The sequence below is a fragment of the Pezoporus occidentalis genome, unplaced genomic scaffold, assembly GCF_034315485.1.
Source record: "Pezoporus occidentalis ecotype Australia unplaced genomic scaffold, CSIRO_AGI_Poc_V1 ctg86, whole genome shotgun sequence".
NCBI classification, from domain to species: domain Eukaryota; kingdom Metazoa; phylum Chordata; class Aves; order Psittaciformes; family Psittacidae; genus Pezoporus; species Pezoporus occidentalis.
Window position 1 is genome coordinate 1,051,621 of NW_026916220.1, and position 18,546 is coordinate 1,070,166.

Genomic DNA, 18,546 nt, shown 5'->3' on the forward strand with positions numbered 1-18,546 from the left:
ATACTTGAATTTCTGCCTTAACATTTACGTATTTAAATAAGCATTTTTTTTTAAATAAGCATACTAAGTTGAGCAGTGGGTTTGGGGCAAGTGTTTTCTGGCAGCTTTGTTATAAATATTTTGTCTGGTGAGCTGTGTGCTGGGATCCATATCTGTCTTGCTCAGTTTGCAATGCAGTGGTTATAATTTTTTTTATAACACTGAAAATCAAGCAGCAATTACAAGCGTACATTACATGTATACTGCTGTTCAGGTTCTACATTTCAGTAACTGAGTACATTGTTAGCAATTAGCATATAGCAAAACATGTAGGTATCTTGACTTTGGAGTTTGTTTTATTGTTCCATTGCAAAGGAATTATTTCTGTTACCCTTATTGGGGTGGGGTGTGTGTGGGAATTATATTGTTGTTATGATCTTCTGTTCTGAAAGTAGTAGTTTAATGAAACTGGGGAACTTCAGACCACATTCTTTTGTCCTGTAAACTAGCTTTTACACTAGCTACGAGGCTAGTCTAACTGATTTTCTTGCCTGTTAAAGCATACTGTAAAATTTTAAAAGTCAGTACAGGTTTTTTTGAGCAGTTTTAATATTAGACATTATGTTGTTAAGTAAATTAAGTTTTAGTAATGCACAACTGTTTTTCAAAGCACTTAATTTATGTAAATTAATTACTTGCTTTGGTGATTTTTCATTTCTGATACATGAGAGTGATAATCCCACAAACACCTTTGAGTAGCTGAAGAACTGTATCGGCTGAAGGCATATTTTTGTGTTAGAAAGAGTTGTGCTGGGGTTTTGTGAGGTTTTTCATTGGGTTTGGGTTTTTTGTTTGGTTTTGGTTTGTTTTTTCTTTGTGTTTTTTTTTTTTTTATTAAACGCGAATACTAACTTACTACTATTCATGTCAGCATATGTTAACCACCGTACAATGAACTATTTAAAATACAGCTAATACAAAAATGTTGCTGATACATAGGCTGCTAGTCTTGACTATGCTACTGGGCAATCACTGAACTGAGATGAGCAGTTTCAAACTGCAAAATGTAGTCCTCTTCAAAGTAATAAGTTGATCACTTCTGCACCATAGATGTGTTGTTGACAGCTATCAATCCTGTATCAGTCCAGGCAAGACATATTGCTGATAGTTCTTCAGGCTGAAGCGGCCAGATGTCACCACCTATGAGTCATCTTACAAATTCATTCTTTTGACTCCTATTTGTTTTAGCTAGGTTGCAATACAGTCACAATCACTTTATATTTTCCTATTCAAAACAGACATACTGTATCAGACCAAAGATGTAGTTAGCTCAACACTCTGTTGCAGCAATGATGACGTTTAGAGGGCAAGAAAATAAGAAACTGAACAATGAGAAAATAGAGTTTTGGTATATCATCAAGAGTTACATATGCCTTCAGCCAGTGGCAGCATTTCATATTTACTAGCCATCAGTGAAAGCATTCTTCCTGAACTCATGCAATCTTAAAAAGTATTTCTGTTTTTAGCATTGCAACATCCTGTGGCAGAGAGTTCTAAAATTTAGTTATGTGTTGTATATTTAAAAACTTTTTTTTGTTCATTTTAATCTCATTGCTTAAGAATCGTTTAGTGCTTGTGCTACACACTGTTCCTGATTACTTGGGTGCCTGTCATGCTGTTTCTTCTTCCAAACACAGATCCCACTGTGTTTTGCTTTGTATGAAGATCATTCCTTCCAGCTGATCATCATGTTTGTCTTCCTCTGTGCTGTTCCTGTTATTTTGAATCACTTTCATGCTTCAGTATAAGGAGTTGTGTCAGTACACAGTTTTCACACATGAATTGTAGAGTTCCTTAAGTGTCTAACTTATTTTGAAGTAATACACATAGTACTCTACCATGCAGGAGGAGACCCTTAAGGCATCCACCTTGAACATTGCTCTTACTTCCTGAATAAGGAAGTTGTTCCTTGTGTGATTTGTGCAGTTCCCTAATGGAGAGGGACCTGAGGTCTTATAAGAAATACAATTTTTGAGTGTTTTCAGAACCAAACAAGAAATTAAACATTATGGTAGAAACTCTAGGGAAAGCCAGCATTTTTCATAGCTAAAAAATTAGTTACTGTCTTTGTGATTGGCATCACGTCTGTGTATTTGCTTTTAAAAAGCAATAGGTAAAAACGGAAAGATGGCAAAGAACAATATACTTTTAAAGCTGGCTATTGTGGTTGTATATGTGAAGTAACTTCTGTGGCATACATTTTTATATTTCTCTGTAGGAGGCATCTTTCTTACATCAATTCTGTAAGAATAAGAAATGCAGAAGGTGAAACTTTGGAAGAAAAAAAAAGAAGTGCCCTAATAAGGAGATCCAAAGAATCAAAATATTTATGTGCTAATGGAAGTAGGCTTTGAAACAGAAATGAATTCTCTGAAACATTTTTGCTCAGTATTCTAAGTTGTTGAAAATACAGTTCATGGAAATACTTGAATTAACTTACTTGAACATAAATACAAAGGCAGCATATGGGACCATATTCTGTGATGCAATGCACCACTTCCATTGGCTGTTTAAGGTATTCATAGTTGAATAAGATTTAACAGAAGAAGAATGTAAGCTACTCTTAAACATAAAACATTTATACCATGTTTTAATATGGTATAGTGAAAAAAGTTGTTAAACATTTGATTTGCTTTATTTCTTTTTAGCAAAATTATTGTGTTTTGGCATCATTTATCAAGTTAACCATTTTAAGATGAAGAGCAAACCACTCTCTTTATAGAATCTTCGTGAAACTGTGGAAGTACACAGTGAGGGCAGAGGTACATAGCATTAAGTAATTAGTCACTGAAGTCGTTCTACTTCATCCTTTCTTCTAAATCATTTGGCTGTACAAAGTATTAGTTATTTCCTCTTCCAGACTTTCCTAAAAAAGTTGTGCTGGAGAAATTGAATGAGTAATAAAACTTCATATAGTGGATAACTTAACTGCTAGCTTTCTTTAAGAGATGTGCGTAAATCTGAGTAGTTAGGCTTTCTGTTATTTCTTCAGCAAGATGTTATATAAATGTGAACAGTCACATTTATAAATCTTGATCTTCTGTATCTTCTTGATCTACTTCCCGGTAGTGAGCAAATATCCTCTTTTTAAATTCTTCCCATTGCTGTATGCCTTCATCATGAAAGCATTAATTGTGAATGTATAGCTTTCCCTGTCTGTTTTATATCAGATAATTGACAACAAGATGTTTGTTTGAGGGACTAATGAGTAACTAAGTTCTGTAACCTAATACTTTGTGAGTAGGTTTTTCTGCTAACTTGCTTTACATCTTGGTATCTTTAATGTAGCTCAATGAAGCAGAAAATAAGCATAAAATTCTGGAGAAGGAGTTCCAACAATACAAAGAACAGCAAAGTAGCAAACCAGAAATTAAGCTACAGTCGGAAATAAATCTTCTCACTTTAGAAAAGGTATTTTTGATTTTTCTAGTTTTTAAAACTGTCACAATGGGCCATGTTAAAAAATCTTGCATGATACACCGGTTAATTTGTCAATTTTGGTTTATTTTTTCAAACGATTTCTTCAGACTTTAAGTATTCAGACACAAATAAGGCCAACAGTGACCTTATTTCTATACAGGAAGTAGTAGAGAGAGAGGTTAAGGCAGAAAAAAACCTAACCTAAATATTTAAATTGCTGCTATCATGATTTATGCTGGGGACTCCAAGTATTCTGTTTGTAAAACTAAATAAAAATGAAGATTTTCTTGTGAGGCTTAATTTAGACTGGTATTCCATTACATACATTGTTTTTTTTTAGTATTTCTGAAAAACTTGTTAGTTACCAGTGGAATGGACTCACTATCACAAGCCTTTAGTAGATGATATTGCTTAATTAGAACCACAGGTTTTTTCTGCTCAGAATTATTGTGAAGTTTGAGTAAAATCGTTGACTGAATAAACAGGAAAAAAGTTGCACCACGGTTCTTTGCACAAAATGCACTTTGTTATATGGACAGTCTGTCTGTTACTGTATGCTTGAGTAACTTCTAATAGTGCAGGCAAATGATTCAGAATCTATTTGTCTCCATAGACCTTTTAAATAATCAGCTTAAATATTTTTAGATTCCCTACTTTTGTCAGTTTTAAGAAAAAAGTTAAGCTGTAAGTTCTTCACAAATTTAATGGTGAATAATTTTTGTCTGATTAAAAGAAAATATCATGCCTCAGGGTTAATTAAAAATGGTTCATTCTTCAGGTTACTGTTTTGTGTGCTTCTGCTTTAATACGAGGGGGGTTTTTGGTTTTTTTTTTTTCACTGAATGCATTGGGGTTTGGTTTTTTTTAGTGTTTAACATTTTTTTAAAGATTTATTTAGATAGTGAGATCAAAGATTCACACCAGATGCATAGATTGTAAAGAACAATTTACACAGATATCTGTTTCAAAGAAAAGAATGTAATAAATATCTTCCATCAGCTGCAGGAAAGAAAAGAACAACTACACACCTTTTAAAGGCAAGATTTACTGATCAATGTTTCTGCTAAATTAGTGTTAATAATCTTAGCTTAAAAAAGAGGGTTTGCTAAATTGAGAGACTTAAAATTTACATCAGCAGATTTAGTGCTAAAAACTATTTTTTTTCTTGTATAGACAGCTATCCAATAAAAATAAGGCTATATTTTAAACAAGAAAATGTTCGTGTGCCATAATATTTATGTTATATTGTATAACAGCTTTTGAAGATGTTGTATGTTGCACTACATAAACACTTTTCTTAAGCCAGACCTTTTGTATATATACATCTTTCAGTGATTGTTACTGCTGTTATTGCTTCAGCTGATATGACTTTAATTGCTTTTAGGTTGAACTTGAAAGAAAGTTAGAGTCAGCTACGAAGTCAAAGCTCCACTACAAACAACAATGGACAAGGGCTTTGAAAGAACTTGCGAGGTTAAAGCAGGTATGCAGGTTTTCTTTTGTTGTATGAGACAACCAAGTTAATTACCAAGGTTGTAATGCGAGACAACTGCAAAATGTAGTATTTGAAGCAACTTATAATTACTGGTAACTCCTGGCGGTTTTCATTTTATTAGTGTTTGTCTTTACGAAATCAAAATTCTGAGCTACACTTTTCTACAAAAATGAGAACAGAAAAATTGATTCTGGTTTGACGTTGTACTCAGGGAAGATCAAGCCTCAGACCTGCAAAGAAGGTTCTCATAGCTAAAAAGCAAGCATGTCCCAACCATCTTGGTCAGTAAAATGAATAAAGACTAAAGATGAGAAACAAAGCTTTTAGAAACAATGGTTCAAGGCTTACTGAATACTGCAAAATGAAACTGGAAGTGAAGCTTCCTCCTGCTTTTGGAAATTCTAATCTCATACTAATGTGGCATGCCTTTTGCTGCTGTGTTTTAACAGAGCTTGGGTATCTGTATACATATGACTTGAAAGACTCAGCTCAAACCAGGAATAACAACTTCATCCTCACTGAATCCATGTACCTCTAGGTTTTGGTTTTTTTTTGTCATTGCCTGTCTTTCATGAATTGTAGTAAACATTAGCTAAACAGTATGTGTAAGAATGGCAAGCATTTTCCTTGGCCTTGACAAACAAATTAGTAAATCATTAATCCCAGTTGATGAGCAAACCTTGACACAGACATAAAGCTTCAGAAATCAAGTTTTAGGAAAAGGTTTTTGTAACCTTTATTCACACCTACCTTCTGCTTTAGGAAATGTTGGTTGTTTTGGTTTGGGGTTTGGGGTTTTGTGGTTTTGTTGGGGTTTGCTTGTTTTGTTTGTTTATTGTTGTTGATTTTGTGTGGGGTTTGGTGGTTTATTTGGTTGTTTTTGTTGTTTGGGTTGTTTCCTTTTTTGTTTTTTTAAAGGATTATAGTTCCTACCTTATTCCTGCTGCTGTTCAGTTTTTGAATAGTAAGACTCTAAGCTCATACTCTTCTATTTGATAATTACCTTTTATAATCTATATTTCTCTTTGAAGAGAGTGAATGTGTTGTATAATCACTAATTAAAACCTCATCTTTATTTGCTGTCTTCAAGTTGGTCCTTTTTTGCCTAGTTATAAAAGGAGTCATGAATTCTCATCCTCAGTTTCTGAAGCATCCATGCTTGACGAGATGATAGAAAGAAAAATATAAATCTTATGTCCTGATTAAGATTTTTTTATTTTCTGCATCCATGAAATGCCCAGACTGTGTTTTTTACTGCCATATTCAAAAATTCCTATAGAATAAAAGAAAAAAATGTTGCTTGCCAGAGTAACACTGGTGTATATCCATATCAGGTTTTTATTTATTATAGATTTCATCACCGCAGACCTGACAATCTGAATTTAGTAACATATTAGAATGTTTCAGGTGACCCTTTAGCTGAAAGTCCGAACCATAAAATAAGTTGGCATGTACAGTGAATTACACTACCTAAAACTTTTCTACTACAGAACAAACCCTTTCAAAGTAGTTTCTTCTGGTTTTTATACTCCTGTGCTTGATCTTATACTTAGTCTATTGATAAAGGATTTAAGTGACTTCAAAGAGCAAATTAAATTTGAAGCAGAAATGATCAAAACCCATTTACTGTGTTTTAAACAAATTTGGAAACTGTTGCTTCATGAATTCTAGATTTGCTTTAGTTCAGATGATTTGTGCAATTGTTCGACCAATTTCTTGTTTAAGTTGGATTAGTATGATGTTAATTTTGTATTGCCCCTGGTGAATAGCCACAGGGCTGTAAGCTGTGCCAGTAATTTGTCACACCAAAGCTCTCTAGAGAACTATACAAAACATTTGTGTAGTGAGGATTAGACATTGAAAGCCGTATCTTAGATTGTTAATAAATGTTAATGACAAAACCCAGCTGGTAAGTCTTGGAAATGAGATCTAATGCTTTGTGCCCATTGCCAAAAAAATGTTTAAACAGAGATTTCCATTACTCAAAGGTGACCTAGTACAGTCAATTTGTGAATTAAAGCAGCATAATCTACAGGCTAAGCATTCAGTGAAATGCTCCTCTGATTTGCAACCATAAAAGTCAATGTTTCCTTAATTAAAAAGTTTCCTTTTACTTTGGAACTAGTTCTTAGCACACATCTGTGATGGTTTTATATTTTGCAGAATATGAGCTGTGCAGTACATAACTTAGGAAAGTATGGAACCATTAATAGAAAATACTCTAAACTTCTCCACATCAGGATTTTGAATGCTAAACACAGGGCCAGTGGTAATCAGAAAAAGATCTAAAATGCATGAGAACACACATATGTCAAGCTTACCTGTGCTTAACAAAATACAGAAGCTAGTTGAGTTTTAACAAAGTTTGTGTAGCTGAGTGAAAATAGACTTCACCCAGCTTATTTTTCCTCCCTCCCTGTTACTCATTGCAAGTCTGTATTATTATATGCTGTTCAGGTTTAGGAAGAGAAAAATATCAAAAAGTTAGCTGTGTAATCACCCAGGTAGACTTAACCATTTCCAGACTCTTTCAGAGTTTGCTGACTGGGAGATCTCAATGCTACATGAATGAGACTTCCATAATTTTTATGCATGTGAGCATTACTTCTGAGAGGAATGAAACCATTTACACAAAATTGCGTAATATCTCTTTACAGAGATCTTAGTTGTTAAATTCAGTACCTAACTGCAAGAAACAGTGTAACAAAAGAAAAATAAAAGCTGGGAGAAATGTCATTTTCATCAGTTGACATCTCTGCTATAATGTAGAAAACAAAAATCTCAAAATATACATGCATACATTATGCACTGTTGTAGGAGAAACACTGGTTTTAAACCTTTTAATGTTTGTGCCCTAGACATCTGAAAAACTAGCACTGATGCATTTGTTTAAAACAACATAGACCATATTGGCTGGCTGACATTCATTCTGTCTTGTCCAGTGTCTTGCTTATCCACTCAGTAATTAATTTGATTAATTTATAAGTAATTTAGCCAAGGATAGGATGTAAATCTTTGGGTTTTTGTTTCTTTTTTTTTTTAAAGAGTAAAAAAAAAAGTGGTGGGAGGAGGGTGCAAAAAATCTTGGAGGTCCAAGTCTTGGTTAAAAACTGTGTCTTGAAACCATCCAGGCCCTCCTACTGACTTGTCAGCTCTGGGTTATTTTCAGAAAACTTTACTTGAGTCCCTTAGCTTCAGTCGTAAGTTTTTCCCACAGACTTGCATGGTATGTGTGAGTGGGAGAGTGAATAGTGGCTGCTATTTAGCCATTGTTTAGTCTAGTGTATGTATGTTTACATCTCCCTTTTGGATTTATAGGCAGCCATGGCAAAATAACGATTGTGCTTCCTTGATTGAAGAGCCTGTTAACTAGAGCACCTGGCAGCATACAGGGATTCGTTTATAATCAAATTATAATTGAATTATTTTTTTTCATTGATGGTTAATTTTTGTTTAATGCTGGTATTCCTCTAGTACCATAGGCTTCAAAAGTTCCACTGTGCAAGCTCCTAAAATATTACTCTACATCTCAAGCACTACATCAGAGATGCAAACTAATGAAGAAAATAAGTAAAACATTGAAGTAAATGATGACTAGTATGTGGCTTTATTTGGACTGGATTATTTTGTTTATGGGTATATAAGAGGAGAGTGGCAAATATCAAATTAATAAAGGAATATTGGTGATAAGTTTTGCTGAGGGGAGAAAATGAGCAAAAGGAATACTGTAACTAGGAGTGCTTAGAGAAAGTAGTGGAGGAGAAGGTATCTTGGTCAACTAAGAGCATACTGCAGAAATAATTGTCAGAGTAATTTGCACGTGATACCTTTGGTTGATCTATGGCTGCCTCAGTGTGGGATAGTTGCTGATGATAATTAGGTGGTAATACAAGAGTAAAGTTTCTGGTGGGTCTTATCCCTGCAAAGCTGCATTTAGTTCAGCAGCTGATGATTCCAAGTGTTCCCTTACCTGAAATTTACAAATAGAAAATTCTAAAGGTTTAAAATTATGATAGTTCTCACTGAGGCTTAAAACAACCTGACTGGCTACAATAAGCAGCTGAAAATAATCTTAAATGTTCCTTATTTAGGAAATAATATAGGATCATATTCTGTCTGGAAATGTAGAGTGTGTTAGTAAGTCTTGACTGAGAATTTTAAGCATATGAGTATGTATGTATTAACATTTGTGCACTGAGGTACACTTAAATAATTATTACTTAGTTTTTAAATATACACAGAATAACATGAAGATGTTACAGGTAGGTGTAAAAACGTTAGACTGTATTAGTACTTTAAATGTGCAGAAGTTTTATTAATTTTTTTTTTTCACTTTGGAAGATGGCATAGTTAACTCTGCTGTATTTCAAGTACTACTATGCAGCAGAGTTCAGTTCCTTCTCTGGATTTAAAAACCCCCAAAACCAACCAAACAAAAAACTGCCCAGAAAGTGCTTGTGGCTAAGTGAATATTTTAACTGTGATTAGAAAAAATTGATCTAATATCTGAATGTACCCTGATAAGGTGGCACCAATTTCATCATTATGATGAATAAGAAATCCTTCTTTCTCTCATTGTAACAAAACTCATTCTTTTTAATGGCCCTCAATTGCATCATAACAAAACTGTATACAAATTAATTCATAATCAGCATTCATCACTTCTGATCAAACAACTCTTGTAAATTCTTGCCATCTTCTTGTATTGGTGGATTATTAGGAAATGGGTTTCTGTTGTTCTGCTATGAATGGTATACATGGAGCAAGTTTGCTGTTATGCCCCCTGCAAATTGTTATGACAGACTTTTAAAGGAGTCAAGATTAATGTTGGGAAAGACACTTGAGAATAAGAGTACGAATTGTGCAACTGAAATTACATGCAGGGTCCATCATAAACAAATCTGCAAAATCCCTCCTGACTTTCTTTCATGTGTTTCCCCCCACTCCCAAGTGGGACTGTCTTAAAATGAATGCTAGGGAAATCTTGCCTCAGAAAAATGTTGATTTCTATTAGTGAATTTAATATTACTGGGCTTAAATGTCACTGTTCAGGGTCATGGCATAGCATGCTACAGATATCCCTGACCTGCACTACTACAGGACTAAAATTAATCTTGTCTCTTCCCTCACCCCTCCCAGATAAGGAAATGCCAGATATTTGTCCTGTTTACATCACAGTTGTATTAGTAAATCAAGTTAAGTTTCTAATCATATTTATCTGAAAGGAAGTCCTACCCAGTTAAGTTGGAAACAAAATGTACTGAAAAGAGTTTTTCTCTATAGAGAAAAGGAGAATTTAACACTTTACATTCAAACTTACTTCCTTGAAAATCTATGGGTATTATTCTGAGCAATGAGCATGCTTACTAGTGACACTGATACATTTTTCTTTGCTTGGGTTTTGGTTTGGTTTGGGTATTTTTTTTATTTTTTTTTTTTTTTGCACAGACTTCTTCCTCACAGAAAAACATCAAAAGAATCACGAAATGAACAAAGGGTTCTTCAGGAAAGCTTTGTTTTTCCTACATCTCTCCTTGGCTTTTGCATCATCCTCTCTTTTGTCCTTTTCTTGGTTTTACTGAACATCACTAAAGATGTTTCTTTATCAGATATCTTTGCGGCTCTGAAACTAACTAGTTCAGTGAAGGCATGAAGGACCAAAGTACTAAATGAGAACCCTTCTCATAAATAGGAAAATGTTAGGAATATTGTGTCTTCTTCCTGGTCTGTTTGAGCTTTGGACTTTGTTTGTTAACCTTCAGTATATGTACTTCTAATGTATACTCTTTTCTTTGAGTTTAAAATGCTCTTTTTGTGATCGAATTGCCATTGTTAGCATGTGGATAAACAGCAGAAACCTCTGGATCACTGAGTAATCTGCCATACTTCTTAGGCTGAGCACACAGTTATGTCTTTCCTCTGAAGCTGCAATTGTAGGAACACTCAGTCTTTTTTATAGATCTGGGTAACACACTACACAAACTGAAGGACTGGATTAGAAGACTTCTATTCAGTGATCACTATTTGATCTGTGTGTATTATGTGTCGCATTATAATGTTTTAGCAGTAGGCAGGGATGTCCTTTTCTGCAGGCATGTTAAAAGTTTTGCTGTGCAGCAAGTGCCACACTGTTTTTTGTTAGTTTTCCTGTGTTCAGTTTTCAGGTAATGTTTGCCCAATGTACCTTCAAAAAAACTTCTCTTACAGAATTAATACAGAAATTTGACAGACTTACATTTATACCCCTGCTGCTCATGACAGTAGTCCTAGTTTAAAATAACCTGAACTGCAGAGCAAGATTTTCTTTTCTGAAATAAATCCTTTCCTTACCATCTGTAGCAGTGCATTGGACTGAAGCTAACCAATCTACAAATCAGCATAAGTAGAAGGGCTAGAAATAAGAGAAAATTGAAGCTAAGTGTGCAAAAGATTTAGTTTGTGCTTTTTTGTTTTTTTTTTTTTACATAATCTAAGAGGAAGATGTTGGCTTTATTCTCTTAGATGTTTGTTGTTTTGTTTTTTCCTACAGGTGAGGCAGTTTGCTTCTAGGTTGTGGGTAATTTGAGATAGTCAGATTTGCTGTCTATGTATTTACTTGTACTATAGCTGAATTTGTACTGATTTTATACCAACCTATTTAAAACTAGATCATGCTCAGCATTTTATCTTACTATCCACAGTTAGCAAAGCAAACAATGCAAGGTAAGTACAACTATCAAAACAGTTAAGATAATTCCGTTAATCTTCGTAGCCCATTGCATACTTGAAATCTTGAAATTTGGCTTTACTGTCTGCGTATTGTTGCTTATCCAGGTGCTTGGAAGCCAGAGAATGATATGATATTTGCTGGGATTTTAAAAAAAAAAACCTATAACCGTTCTCTGTCTTTGTTAAAGTAATGCTTCATCTGTGGCATTTTTTAAAATGCAAGTATCTGTCTTCATTCAAAACATTTTGGGATTATGAGACTGTAACGTGTTTGCTGTATTGCTGAAGTGATTAATTTCCACTGGTTTAATAACTTGAATCATGTCTCTAGTGGGAGTTTACCTAGTTTTGACTTTCAGCTAGTGCTTTTCATTGGGTGGGAAAAAAAAACAAACTAGCCAATATGATATGAAATATCAGTCTAGCCCATGCAGAGGCCAGCAGTAGATGCACAAGACCTAGAAATCAAGCGTGGATATCTTTGAATATCCTCCAGCTGCCCTCCGTCAATTTATAAAGAACAGCATGAGCCAGCAGTTGCATTCAGGCTGTCATGTTAAACAGATGTCAGTGAATATATTTGCAATTTATTTTTATTTTTCAAGCTAATTCGTATGTCCCTATCATGTCCCACTCTCACATCCACTTTACCTGACTGAATAGTTTTGCATTGGCAGCCAACTGTTTATTGCAGAATGACTTCCTCATTTATGAATATATCAAAGAGTACATTATTGTGGAGCCTACTTCTGCTTTCTTGCGGTTGTGGAAATGATTAAGTGCTATCTGGTCTTCTAAACCCTGTGAGTAATCTGAGAGGATTTTCCCTGTGACACCTCAGTTTTGTGTTTGGTTGTAGGTGGTTTCTTTGGTGTGGTGTTTTGGGGGGATTTATTTTTTTTTTTTCAGATGGAAGTGACTTTTCAACAAAAGCTGAATTCATTCTTCCTGGTGTACCCATGCATCCTGTTAGTTTTGGTTTAGTTATGGTTTCAACTTGGCCACTGTGGAAGTAAATCCTGCTGGTAGTTTCTGGGTATTCCTAAGACCTCTGTTTAAAAAAGGAATAAAATAAAAAGTGAGAAATAATTATTTCTGTGGTGTCAACACCAACTGTAGTGATAGATTACATCCCCAGTTAGTCTTGTGACTTTGTGTTTGAATTTCACTAGAATTACAGAAAAATCTTGGATAAATATTAGCCAGCTGTAGTGACTTGTTAATATTTGCTATGTGTATTTGTAAATTCCTGCTTTAATACCTGTTCTACTTCAATCTGAGACTGTTCTTCAAACCTCTCCTACATAAAAAAGGGTGCCTCGCAAATAGGGAATGTTCTGCAGTGAACTCTTGATGAGGAAGGAAGGATTATGGCCTTATCTTCCCTGTGTGATTATTTTATGACTCGATCATCTATCTGCTGTAGACTCTTTTGCCATGTTTTCTTCTAGTTATATTATTAGTATGTATCACTTTAACAAGTTGTTGTTCTGGCTTTCTGGCTTGTCTCACTGCAGTTCTACCAGTTTGCCTGGTTGCTGTGCTGGATTTAGTATAAGAAATATACTATAATATATTTAGTATTAGTAATTTGGAGTTACTTACGTGCTATGATTTCTTGTCAAGTACTTCTCTGTTTTATTTCCTGCTGACATTAACAATTAAGAGTCTTTGTTAATACCAATTCCTTGTAAAATTCAGATTTTCTTAGCACTTATTGATCATCAACAGGGAGTACTTAAGATGCTGGGGGACTGAGATACAGGGAACTGCTTGACTAGACTCTTCCAAATATTATTAGTTTGACTGTATAATGAATATATTCGCACATCAAATGAAATCATAAATTTTTTTAGCCCTACAATAAATATGAAACTGACTATAGTAACTGTCAAATATTTCAGATGAAAGCAGTGTCAAAATTACAAAGGTAACATTGTACTTCACAACATGTCTAGATCCAGGATGTTTGTATAACATCCTGCCTCATTTTTTAACTACAGGAAGAAATGTCATTTTACCTTAGGTCTTCTGTGTCATTCAGAGTAGGACTGTCACAAGGTCATAAGGAAAATGACCAGAAGGGAAACGAGAGGGGACCATACTTCTTACTAAGACACTTTAATGTCACGAAGTGGTAGTGGACTCAGACCCTAGTTTTGTTACAGTGTTTGCATAGAACTTGAAAATATAGATCCAAATAAACTTTTAGAATGAATAGATTGATTGGATTTAATCTGCAGAATAAGTTACCTGGAGTTTCACACAGAGCTAGACAAACATAAAAGGAATCCTCACCACAGTTTTGTTTTCAAGGCTTATTTTTTTAACCACAAATTGCAATTTCAAAAAGTAGTGCTTGAAGGTTTGGCACTAGGCACTGGTGGGGCTGATGATGGAAGTTTCCTGCAGTGATTTAGCATTTTTCTGGGTTTTATTTCTGAAATTGTGATTTAAAATTACAATTTTAGGAATTAATCTAAGGATTAATAAAGGAATAAATCTAAGCACCTTGAGCAGTTCCAAAAGTGTAAACTTTGTTTACTGGCTTAAGCCAGAGTGTGTAAAAGTGTTTGTAACATTTTTGCTGGTTTCTTAATGGGAAGGTATCTGTGACTGGACTTAGCTGATCCAGACTGGACATTTTTACTGCAATTGCGGTAGTCACTTGTGTTAGCTCTTGATGCCTATAATGCAGTAAGAGATTCCGCATTTTTAATGCGGCTGAAGTATTGCTCGTGTTGCTGTAATTAGCACTTCTATATGTAACCACATAGTCAACTGAGTTATGTCTTCACCCCCTCTGTTAGCGTGAACAAGAAAATGCAATGGCTCACCTTAAAAAACAGCAACAGGAGTTGGAGCACATGAGGTTGCGCTACTTGGCAGCAGAAGAAAAAGAGCTGGGGAAACCAGACCGTCAAGAGTTGGAAGATATCAGAAATGAACTTAACAGGTATGAAAGCGTTTGTAAGGCTTGGGATTTGATGGTGTTTGTTTTGGTTTGGTCTTTTTGACCACTCCCCTCTCTTTTCTTGCCATGTGTCTTGAAATGGAAGATGGCTCAGAAGCTAGGGATCAGGTCAGGAAAGCTAAGGCCCAGTTAGAACTGAGTCTGGCAAGGGATGTCAAAGATAACAGGAAGGGGTTCTATAGATACGTTGCAAACAAAAGACAGGCTAGGGATAATGTGGACTCTCTGTGGAAGGTAACAGAACTGGCTACCTTGGATTTGGAGAAGGCTGAGGTTCTCAATGACTTTTTTGCCTCAGTCTTCACCAGCAAATGCTCTGACCACACCACCTAAGTCTTGGAAGACAGGTGCAGGGACTGTGAGAATGAAGATCTTAGACCTGCTGTAAGAGAGGATCAGGTTCAAGATCATCTTAGGAACCTCAACAGGCACAAGTCCATGGGACCTGATGAAATCCATCTGCAGGTCCCGAAGGAGCTGCTGAATGAAGTTGCTAAGCCACTGCCTATTATGTTTGAAAAATCATGGCGTTCAGGTGAAGTTCCCAACAACAGGGAAAAAGGGCAGAAAAATCCCGTTTTCAAGAAGGAGAATATGAAAGGTCTGGGGAGTTACAGACCAGTCAGTCTCTCCTCTACCTGGCAAAATCTTGGATCCAGTTCTCCTGGAAAGCATGCTAAAGCGCATGAAAAACAATAAGGTGGTTGGTGACAGCCAGCATGGCTTCACTAAGGGGAAATCATGCCTGACAAGTTTGGCCTTCTGTGATGGGGCTACAGAACTGATGGACAGGGGCAGAGCAGCTGACGTCATCTACCTGGACTTACACAAAGTATTCAACACTGTCCCACATGACATCCTTGTCTCTAAACTGGAGAGACATCAATTGGATGGATGGACCACTCGGTGGATAAGGAATTGGCTGAACAGCCACATGCAGAGAGTTGCGGTCAACGACTCAGTGTCCAATTGGAGAGCAGTTAACAAGTGGTGTCCCTCAAGGGTCAGTGTTGGGACCAATCTTGAACATCTTTGTTGGTGACATGGACAGTGGGATTGATGCACCTTCAGCAAGTTTGCCAATGACACCAAGCTGTGTGATTCAACTGGCACACTGAAAGGAAGGGGTAGGATCCAGAGGGACCTTGAAATGCTTGGGAGGGTGGCCAATGCCAGCCTCATGAAGCTCAACAAAGCCAAGTGCAAGGTCCTACACCTGAGTCGGAGCAATCCCAGGCACAGCAGAGAAGAGGTTCAGAGCAGCCCTGTGGAGAACGACTTGGGGTGTTGGTCAATAATGAGAAACTGAACATAAGCTGGCTTCAGTGTGCGCTTGCAGCCCAGAAACCAACTCTGTACTGAGCTGCATCAAAAGGAGTGTGATTATCAAGTCAAAGGAGGTGATCCTGCCCCCTACTCTGCTCTCGTGAGACCACACTTACTGTACTATGTACAGTTCTGTTGTCCTTAACGTAAGAAGGACATGGAGCTGTTGGAGCAAGTCCAGAGGAAGACCACAAAGATGATAAGGGGGCTGAAGCGCCTCCTCTATGAAGGCAAGCTAAGAAATCTGGGGCAGATCAGCCTGGAGAAGTGAAGGCTGTGTGGTGACCTCGTAGCAGTCTTCCAGTATCTGAAGGGGGCTACAAGAGTGCTGGAGATGGACTCTTCATTAGGGACTGACTGTAGTGGTAGGACAAAAGGTAATGGGTCAAACTGAAACAAGGGAAGTTCAGGATAGGTAGCTCTTTACTGTGAGGGTGGTGAGGCACTGGAACAGGTTGCCAAAAGAAGTGGTAAATGCTCCATCCCTGGCAGTGTTCAAGGCCAGGTTGGGTGGAGTTTTGGGTGACGTAGTCTAGAGTTTGTGGTGTTCCTGCCCATGGCAGCAGTGCTGGAACTAGATGAAGTTAAGGTCCTTTCCACACCTAACCATACTATGATTCTGTGAAACTAAGGTAATAATTGGCTGTCAGTCCACTGAAAGAACACAGTTTAGTGCCCCTTAGGTAAAGATTTCACGTTTATAAAATGTAACAGTACTGCAGTATAGAAAATGTATGATTAAGGACACTGTATGTGTTTTTCATGTTAGTCGTAGTTGTACAGCATCAGGCTTTTTTCTGTTTCAAACCTTCAGTTCTATGGATAATTGCTGCATTAAGAAAACAAAGTGTTCGTATTTTGGACGCATTAAAATTGTCAATCTACCTAATGTTTTCCTCTGAAAACTTGTCTGCAGTAGTTGTTATACCTTGAACCTTGCTTGAACTATCAGAATGGGAGCCTTGATAGCATGCTATTTGTTACATATGCATGTAGAAAAGATATTATTAGAATTTAATTATGAAAAAGTATTGTTAGAATTTAAGTATTATATTAAGATTTCTTTTACTTATGGTTGTTTTTCCCAAGTGAGAGGGTAATTTGTTGCCTTTTATAGATTTCTTTATTTTACTAAGTAGATAAGTAACCTACAGACTTAATATGAACATAATCAGAGAGGATTTTAATACAGCTCATCCTTTGATTCTTTCCATTTTATCAACATCAGGCTAAAGCAACAAGAAGAAGAAAGAAAGCAGTTGCAAGATATTAGAGCTAATTCTGCTAATAGAATTTCTAATTCTAGAAAACTAAATGAGAACACAGATGATTATCTCTCTCGTCTAATAGAAGAGAGGGATACCCTGTTGAGAACAGGAGTATATAATCATGAAGACCATATTGTGAGTGAACTTGATCGTCAAATCAGAGAAGCTATTGCAAAAAGGAACATCACTAAATAAACACAAACAAGAGTTGATAAAAACCAAAATTTGAGCAGAGTGATTTTTTTGTATTGCCTTACAAATACATAAGGTAATGCTTAATTTTGCACATTATTGTTAGGTCTTTCTGAAGTGGATGTAAATATTTGCAAAATGTGAAGTTAAGCGCAGTTTTAAGTTTTATAGTGGTGACAGCTGTTTTTTAATGTTTTTATACTCATGTGTATACGTATGTAAATATATTTATATTTTGTAGTTTCTTCTGAAATGTTTTCTGCCTCTTTTTGCATCACCATGGCTATGTTTATTTGTAATGTTTTTAGTATGTACTCTAAGATTGTTGGTCCATATTGTCATAATTTCATTCAATTTTTGAAAAGATTACTTCAGCTGTGACATCAGCTGTTTCCATTACAGAACTCTTAATTCTGAAGCTAAGTGCAGCACTAGCCATATGTCACTTTTTTATTAAATCACAAAATAATCAAATTTTGCTTCTCTAACTGTAATGAACTAACATGACTAAGTTTTGTAGAAAGAAGAGACAAGGCTGAGGGCATATCTCTGAAACTTTATGAAACTGAATCAGTTACTGAGTATCTTGTTTGCTTGTACGTGGTGAAAATCCTAGCAGTTTTGCACTTAGACCTATATAGATGAACCCAGGAGTTCAAAAGTATGCATGCATTCTTATATTCATCCCTAATGAGATAGTGGAAGCACTACTTCAGTGAATTTATACACTTTAAATTCTGAACACATACATAAACAAGAGCTTTTCTAAATAAAGATGTTTTCCTTAATCAAGATCTTTGCAACCACTTTGCACTTACTTAACGTATATTTCAAAGCATTATCTCATTACCACTTAAATTATATGTAAGGTTTTGTTTTATTATGTAAGTATGAACAGTGACCAGTCTCAAGGTGTTCAATTCTGCCGAAAAGGTTGGTTTGTTAGCATAATCACAGTTGAAAACATTTTGGTTTCCAGCTTTCATTCTATTTCAGTAATTTTAAAATTATTTGTGCAGATCTAACTAATATCATTACCTTACAACACTGTGCTTTCAAAAGGCATTTTTGTCTGTTCTGTAGGCAGAATGTTTCTCTATTAGAATGCCAAGTACTGAAAACAT

The 18,546-nt window shown here is 35.8% G+C and overlaps 1 protein-coding gene across 5 annotated transcripts in view; it reads left to right on the forward strand.

Annotated features, from left to right (window-relative positions):
- Positions 1 to 17,795, forward strand: part of CEP120 (centrosomal protein 120) — a 40,818-nt gene extending 23,023 nt beyond the window's left edge. For 3 of the 5 annotated variants that reach the window (XM_062604480.1, XM_062604483.1, XM_062604481.1), the window contains 4 exons: positions 3,328 to 3,450; positions 4,844 to 4,942; positions 14,473 to 14,618; positions 17,191 to 17,795. In XM_062604480.1, coding sequence (XP_062460464.1) covers positions 3,328 to 3,450; positions 4,844 to 4,942; positions 14,473 to 14,618; positions 17,191 to 17,425 — 603 coding nt within the window. In that variant the 3' untranslated portion in view covers positions 17,426 to 17,795. The remainder of the gene's footprint in view (positions 1 to 3,327; positions 3,451 to 4,843; positions 4,943 to 14,472; positions 14,619 to 17,190) is intronic. The other 2 variants (XM_062604482.1, XM_062604484.1) reach the window with 2 other exon arrangements.
- Positions 17,796 to 18,546: the final 751 nt, after the last annotated feature.